An 8,966-nucleotide genomic window follows, 5' to 3' on the forward strand; every position below is an offset into this window, starting at 1 on the left:
GGATAGGCCAGATGCGAATAGGCCAGCCAAATTGATTTCACGAACATTTTGTTGTTAAGTACAGTATTTTCCAAATGCAATATTCTTGTGTCTTCCCCACTCGCGTCTCATATTTTAAAATTTGGAGCTCTGTGATTTGGAGTTTTGTGTACAGTAAATAAATTTAACTTGTTCTATCATATTCTTTACATTGGTGTTAAACTAACTGTAAATCGATACATTTAATATTTTGATAATAAATAATGTGTGTTAAATGCAGTGATATATCTTAATACCTGACTGCTTCAGTGTTTTGTTCTGTGTACAGTGAAACAATTTTATATTAACTGAGAAAATACAATTGTAAGAAATTATTTGCCATATACAAGGATGATAAATTGTGTTTAAAAAATATTTATTTAGTAACACCAGTACTCTTGAATTTATGTACAGTAATAATCAATAACCAAGTAAAGCACCAAAAATATCATGAATGTTGAAAATCATCATGAAAGAAGAAATCTTGGCTATGGTAAATAATACAAGGCAATCAAACATGATAAATAAACCAGTTAAACTTGCCTAAGACGATTTGCCATAATTTCTAAGTCAATCTAATTTTACATGCCGAATTGTTGTTTTCCATTACTGTAAGTGCAAGTCAATTTAGTTTTGTCAAACAATTTCTCAATGGCATTTTGGATACGACATAGGCAAGTTCAACTATATAAATATTTCAAAATACTAAACAAAAAATGGTGTACAACAACAAAATCGAAGTTTTCTTTTAAATTGCAATACCAAATTGATCAGCAAACGTTTAAAAGCATGCAGACATAGGCATAATCCAGCCATTACAAAATAACCAAATTCATAGACTAACATTACACCAGACTGTAGAAAGCCATACGTTAAAATATTTGTTCCTGTATATATATTCAGCCACATTTTCATACTGTATTATAAATTTCGTGCATTATATATTTCAATATTAATCCCCACAAGTTGGTTTATAAATCTGGGTCACATATTTGCTCCAAAAGTATTACTATTGAATGGGATTACACGTTTTAAAACAAGAAACTTATAATAACATTGATTAGTATTAAAGATATTTTGCAAGTAACACCTCTAAAACTTCTAAAAATATTATTTATTTATTATAAATTTGGCATGCACATTGTAATACAGTGCTGCAATATAAACCAGATACGTAAAAACTTCCTGTCTGCTAGTTTGTAATGTATTAATTGATCCCTAATCTCTGTGCAACTCAACAGCTACATTGAACATCTATGTAGTCATAGCATTTACTTCTGGAAACATCCTAAATATCTTATGACAACAATCCCGGAACACTATATCTCTAAGCATACCGAGAAACACATTGTGAAGCACAGTTATACTTGTTATTTAAAACATCAAAGTATAGCCTGACGTTTAACGGCCATATTGTGTAAAACTTTCTTACACGGCTAAACTAGAGAGGGCGACAAACGTAAATAATATTAGGAAGTGAACTTGGCATTAATATCAATTGAACAATAGGTATAAAACAATAGAAAGGATGTCCGGTTTAAAATAGGTGTTATGTAGTTAATTAATTTTAGGAAGTGCGGTGTTGGTGTTTCAAAGGGATTAATTTCAATTAAACAACGGTATTAAACAATAGAAAGAATGTGCGGTGTCATTGATAGTATTATTAATAGTTTGTATAGTAACGTGATATGGAGATGGTACGTCACGATAAGAAGGAATTCTATTGGATGAATGATATTGTTCTCTTTCATCGCGGTGACTAGGTAATTTGAATATTCTGCGTCATCATGAAAAGTTTTTTTGACGTCACTTAATCAAATTCTATTTAATTTTCAAATAAAAATAGAAAATAAATAAATATTTAAAATAAAACCAAAAGGAATAAGGAAGCGACGCTACCGACGTCACTTAATCCTTCTAGTCAATTTAGTGTATATATTCTGAGTAAAATTCAAGTTAAGACATCAGTTTAGTTTCTAAATACGTTGAAACAACTCCAGCTGTCTTGTCTACGAGAAACTAGTATACTTTTCTCTGTCATAATGAATTTCTATATGCTAACTGCTGATTACACCGATTCTAAGTTTACTGAGAAGGCAAAGGCTACAATGCAGCGTGTTATGCAGCCTAACAAGAAGCAGAAAGTAGAAGTTAGACCAAATGTTAGCGCTTCTTTCAGAGAAGATATGAGACCAGTAAAAAGTCAGTTTTACAAAAATGAATCAATGATGACAAACCAAAGTACAGTTACAGCGACCAATAGAATTTTCCTGACAGAGAAGAGACACATTATTGTCCAACGTTGGAATTCACAAGTCTTTGCCTGCCTGAGAGAGTTTTATAAGACAGAGGATGGCGGTAATTTTAAACCAAGCCGAAAAGGGATTAATCTTGCAATTATGCAGTGGCGGGAACTGATAAAGCTCTGCCGTCGATGAAATGATTAATGAACTTGAAGGCATTGATGATTGTGGTGTCGCATCAGACCAAATTGGCAATGGAAAGCACCCTAACGAAACAACGGGTGTAAAAAGTGCCGACAGGAACTCCGACAATGAACTTTACAAATGGATGTATACATATGATGATGTAGAGTGTGATTGTCAAGATCATTAAACAACAGACAACATGATGCGTTGATATTTAATTGCATCCCTTGGAATAGTATATAACACGAAGCAAATCTTGAACCATCATTCGACATCCACATCTGTAGCTGGACTATAAACATCAAGAAGTCAAACTTAACCATGGAAATCAACGCAGAGAATCAGATGGTATCGACTCAGATCATCGATTAAACCGGGGACGAAATCACAAATCAAAATCCAATCATTGATTTAACCGAGGAAGATGTTGATATACAAACTCCGATTATCGATTTAACTGACGATGATATGACGGTTCCTATTCCATTCATCGACTTAACAGGAGACGATGATTCAAACTTTTTTTTCAATCATGATGTGTTTGAAAATGACTTTGACAAAATTCTCAACAAGGAAGAAGAAAAAGACGAAGAAGAAGGCGAAGAAAAACACTACAGTGAATTCTCTGATGATGATGAAATTTTTATTAAGTTTATCAATGGGAGTATTTCAGAAGAAAGTGTACTGAACAATTCTGTATATGACGTGAACGACTATAGCGCGTTTCTGTGCGTGAACGATGGGCCGATTGATCATAATGTTTTTGAGGATGAGGACGAATCGCAAGAGAAAAAAGAAGAATTAAAAGTAATAAAAGACATTCTGGAAGTAATCTTTATTGAACAATTTTCCAACACAGTTAAAATGTACGTGGAAAGAGACTGTTATGGATGCGAGTTTAACAGGGCTAGTCAAGTTGACCATGACATATATCTAATGATGTCAGAGGAAGAACAGCTTGATAAATATTTTTATGAAACTTTAAATTCGGATCAATATATTAATTATCATACTATGTATAACCAATGGTTCTCTGCTCGACATAATTCTGGTGCATTAAGTTTTCGAATTATTATTAATCAAATCAAAAAAGATATTAATTTGTATAACAAAGTATTAGCTTTTATGAAAAGCTAAGTACATTTACGTACACTGTACTCTAAGCCTATCTGAAATTTAATTGAAAATATTTTTAAATGAAAAGTAAAATTTCTTTCGTTTCTCTTTTTATTTATGTTAATTTTACTACAACTTGATCTGTTTTAACTTAATTTAATTTTTTTTTCTTTATGACAATTTTATGTGATAATAAAGATATTCTTTGCCTAATAATTAATATTTATCGTGTTTGTAATTTTTTTTTATGTAAACGATTAACTTGAATGATGTGATTATTTTATTGTATACGATAAAATTCAATATGCTTGTTAAAAATAAAACTCGCTTGAAAAAATGAAATGAAATTTATTCTTTGCGTGTTATTAAGTACATGTTTTTAGAGTTTTCTTTTCATTTGAGTGATAGAGAGAAATGAGTATGTATGAGCAATTGAGACAAGTGTATTACGATCCTAAACATCCTGGAAGTTTCGGTGGTGTTGATCGACTTTATCAGAGCGTGAAAGATAACATAAACATAACCAAGAAACAAGTTCAGGACTGGCTGAGCAGACAAGATACATACACATTACATTAACCCATTTATCGTAAATTCCAGAGAAACAGGGTACACGTATAGACGAACAATGGGAAATGGACTTGGTAGATTTGACTTCGTAAAAACGATACAATAAGCAAAATAAATTTCTTATAACATGCATAGATGTTTTTTCTAAATATGCGTGGGTTCTACCTATAAAGAATAAGTCCTCAGATACCATGTTAAAAGCTATAAAGAAATTGTTATCTGGTAAACGAAAACCTATTAAAATCCATACTGATAAAGGAACTGAATTTACAAATAAAAAAGTGCAATCGTACTTAAAATCATTAGGTATACATTTTTTTACGACAAACAACGAAACCAAGGCAAGTGTTGTCGAGCGATTCAATAGAACCTTAAAAAGCAGGATGTGGAAATACTTTACATTAAAAAGTACTAAAAACTATATCGACACGCTTCCTAAACTAGTTTCAAGCTATAACAATTCAAAACATGGATCGATTGGGACGGCACCTATCCTAGTTACGAAAGAAAATGAGCATGATGTATGGCAAACCCTTTACGGAGAAAGAAAACAGCCTAGACCTACACGATCCAAATTTAAAGTCGGTGATCAAGTACGAATTAGTAGACATAAACTGCTTTTTGAGAAAGGTTATTTAGCCAACCTGTCCCGACTTATAAACTCAAAGATTGGGATGGTGAGGAAATCGAGGGGAATTTCTACGAGAAGGAGATACAAAAAGTTTCTAAATCCGACAAAGATACCTATCGTCTTCAGAAAGTCATACGAAAACGAAAGCGCAACGGTAAAACGGAATTTTTCGTTAAATGGTTAGGATATCCGAGTAAATTTAACAGTTGGGTTCAAAATATTGTCAGATAAACATGGCAGCGCAGTTCTACATTTCGTTACCGAGCAATAGCTCGATGAATTACTTTCCCAAAAATACACTTACCAGTTACACTTCAAAGTTAGCCGAACCCCTACGCCTTCGTGGAGAGTGGGAAGTTGGTTTAGCAGAAATTCAATATCCACATTCGTGGTTTAACGTAGATGAAACAAACAATACATTCTACGTGAAAACAGATACGACCTACGAAATAGTTATTCAAAGTGGTTATTACACGTCGGGGGATAAATTGATTGATGAAATCAACAATACTTTAGGAAAGAATAATATAAATGATCAAATAATGTTCAGATTCCTGCCTATTTCCGAGAGAGTCGGTATATTAACCAACGCACATGCAAGTATTCAATCTTTAGGAGGATTTAAAACGTTACTGGGAATCGACTTGGATTCGATAACTGAACTATCGGAAATTATAGGTAAAAGACCTATTAACCTTCATTACAGAGTAACCTCTTTGTACGTGTATACAGACATGATCGAATATCAGCGAGTTGGAGATGCTAGCGTACCTCTGTTGAGAATTTTACAAACCAAGGAAAGTCATATGAAAAAAGAATGAATCATGAATACGCAATGCCTCACTATAAACGCGTAGTTAAAAAAGATATTGATACTATATTAGTGGATATAAGGTCCGATACCGGTGAGAAAGTTTCATTTCAACGTGGAAAGGTTTTGGTGAAGTTTCATTTTCGACAGAGTAGATCGTCTTATGTGGTATAATGGTAAATGCGTACGAAGATTATTACCTTGGGCAGGTTGGAGGCTCAACAGTACCTGTTTTTCAAGGAACTATGAACCAACGGGGATTTGGCCTTGGAGGTATGCTTTCAGGTCTATTTAAACGAGCCGTGCCGTTATTGAAGAAAGGGGCCAAGACATTGGGGAAGCAAGCGTTAATCACAGGTGCAGAAATTGCGGGAGATGTAATGAGCGGAAAAAGTGTTAAGCAATCGGCTAAAACGCGTGTGGTACAGGCCGGTAAACGTATTTCGTTTCTCAGACGAATGAATATGAATAAAAAGAGAAAACGAAATAGTAGAGGTATCACTCGAACGAGAAACAAGAGAGTGAGAAGAACCTCCGATATATTCGACTAACATTCACTATGTCTTACGTACACAAAAACTCATGTGAATGCCTCAAATCGGAGCTGGATTTGTTTTCCGTTCCACCGACTCAAACTAGCATAACAAAGGGTCATTGGATAGAATTTCACCCCTTTACCTCTATAACAGATACTGGTCCAGTACAATTTAATATACATGGTTCTAACGAAGAATACATGTTACGCGTGAAAGCAAAAATCACGAATCCAGGCGGAACGGATCTAGACGCCGATGATCCAGTTGGAACAGTCAATTTACTATTACAATCTTTATTCAATGAAGTTGATATTACATTGAACGAGAGGTTGATTACATCATCTACCAACGCTTATTCGTATAGGGCTATGATTGAAACGCTGTTAACCTACGGTACGGATGCTAAGCAAACTCATCTTACCGGAGGATTGTTTTACAAAGATACTGCAGGTAGAATTGATGCGGCTAATCCTACAGTTGGAAATGCTGTAGCTAATAATGAACTCAAAAAACGTTCTGAATTTACTAACGGTAGACGTTTGGTGGATTTGATAGGGCCTCTTCACTGCGATATATTTTTCCAAGATCTTATGATGCTTAATGGTGCCGATGTTAAAATTAAATTACACAGAAGTAAAAACTCATTTTGTCTTATGTCATCCGATGCAGCGGCAGGATTCAAAGTACATTTGGAAGACGCCTCAGTGTATGTAAGAAAAGTAAAACTTAATCCATCCGTAGCGCTGGCTCACGCTAAAGCGCTGGAAAAAGGAACAGCTAAATACCCGCTCCGTCGCGTCGAGGTGAAAACGCTTTCCGTACCGCGGGAAAATTTATCGTTTACCAGGGAATCGCTGTACAATGGGAATCTTCCTAAGCGCCTAGTTGTTGGTCTAGTGAGTACAGACGCCTTCAACGGGAGTTACTCTAAGAACCCGTACAACTTTCAGCACTTTAATACAAACTTTATGGCCTTCTATCTAGATGGTGAGCAAGTACCTTGGAAACCGCTTAAACCAAATTTCGAAGCTAACGGTGAAGGAAGTTATATTTTAGCGTATCAGAGTTTATTCTCCGGTTTAAGTACATTATTCGAAGATACCGAAAACCAGATATCTAGGGAGGACTACGGAAAAGGCTACTCATTGTTTGCATTTGACCTCACCCCAGATTTATCAAACAGTGGACATTTCAATCTAATTAAACAAGGAAATATACGTTAAGAAATTCAATTTGCTACTGCTTTGACAGAAACAATTAACGTTATAATTTACTCCAAATTTGATTCACTTATTGAAATAGATAAGTCTCGTAACGTAATCTTAGATTTCTAATCATGGACACTATACAACTTTTAAGATTAATTAAATCAGGTCCTTTAACTAAACGATACTTTCGGGGCGTAGGCCTATATCCTTCTGATCGCCTACCTAAAGGGGATAAGGGCTACCCTAGAGCTTACATAACGAACGTGGATAGTAATAAAGAGAATGGTTCGCATTGGGTAGCATTTTTTTTTATGAATAACCAATACGAAGGAGATTTCTTTGACTCATTTGGAAACCCTCCAGAGTATTACAATCAGAACTTTGTAAAATTTCTCGATGATTCTATACGTACTTGGACATTTAATGATAGAGCGATACAGGCTCCTTTGTCGACCGTGTGTGGTCAATATTGTATTTTTTATATCTTGCATAGATGTAGAGGTGTTGATAGTTCAACTATAGTTAATATGTTTACTAGAGATAAAAATGCTAATGATTCATTTGTTAACGATTTTGTGAAACGTAGATACGATGTTAATTTACCTGTGTATGATAAGGAATATATTAAGATTCAGTTTGTGAACATGTTAATTAATCAGCTATAATATTTGTGTGTTTATTAAAATGAAAAAAAAGATATTAATTTGTACTTTTCATTCTTTTTTTTTCTTTCACTCGTGTCTCATCTCACACAACTGCAACACTAAACATTAAATTTTAACGAAGAAATAAGGCAAAGAAAACAAAATACTTGATGTATTCATTTTTTTATTTTTTAACACAGCAACCAGAAAAAAAAAACACCTTTTACATTCGTTTAAAAGTCGAGCCAAGACCTAGATGATTTACGTTTTGATGATTTTGTTTTCTTTTTAACAACGGCTTCGGACATAGGCTGTACTTCGGACTTAGTTTTTATTCCACCAGATTTTATTCGTTGTAGAACAGTTCGACGTGTCGAATTACTGATTAAACTTTCAGGAGTATTTAATTTAGCTAATACCACAAGGAATTCTTTCCAACCTATAGGTTCGAAACCTCGTCTTTCCTGTATAATATCCTTTACTAAATCTATTAAATTACTGCCTTTTAAAATTTCTCCATCAAATATAACCTCTCCGTACGTATTCCAGTCTATTGTACCCGTACCCCTGTAACGTGCTATCCACTCTAGCAATTTTTTAGTTTTTGATTTTAAGGCAGTGGAGACTGAATTTAATGCATCGGTTAGTATAGGATCTGGTTTGTCCATATCCTCCTCATCTCGTTTTTCTCCCGTTGAAGTTTGGTTGGGTCCTATGTTCAAACTTATAGGTTTAGGATTAGTAATGCGTTTCTCTCTCTGTAAATAATGCTGTAGAACTTGATTGTACATGGTAACTTTATCGTAATCGTTAAGATCTTGCCTACCGAGTATATCATTCATTGACTTATCTAAACTAGTAGTCACTGTATTTTCTGTCCGTTCATTGCGTCGACTATGCAGTATAACGCTCGCCAATTCTTGTGGAACTACAACCATTTTCTTAGTATGCTCCATTATTTCAACAGCAAACTTCCTAGGGTTTGTAAAATAGGTTTTAGCAC

At 34.3% G+C, this 8,966-nt stretch overlaps 2 protein-coding genes across 2 annotated transcripts; both read left to right on the forward strand.

Moving 5' to 3' along the window:
* Positions 1-2,060: 2,060 nt before the first annotated feature.
* LOC117111988 lies at positions 2,061-2,456 on the forward strand. The gene has a single exon (XM_033255039.1). The coding sequence runs from the start codon at positions 2,061-2,063 to the stop codon at positions 2,454-2,456; it is 396 nt and encodes a 131-aa protein (XP_033110930.1).
* Positions 2,457-6,134: 3,678 nt separating this feature from the next.
* On the forward strand, positions 6,135-7,334 carry LOC117111990 (uncharacterized protein F54H12.2-like). The gene has a single exon (XM_033255041.1). It carries the CDS (start codon positions 6,135-6,137, stop codon positions 7,332-7,334), a length of 1,200 nt encoding a protein of 399 aa, XP_033110932.1.
* Positions 7,335-8,966: the final 1,632 nt, after the last annotated feature.

This window comes from Anneissia japonica, unplaced genomic scaffold, assembly GCF_011630105.1.
Source record: "Anneissia japonica isolate Jap-2015-1 unplaced genomic scaffold, ASM1163010v1 scaffold1226_len25662_cov110, whole genome shotgun sequence".
Lineage (NCBI taxonomy): Eukaryota > Metazoa > Echinodermata > Crinoidea > Comatulida > Comatulidae > Anneissia > Anneissia japonica.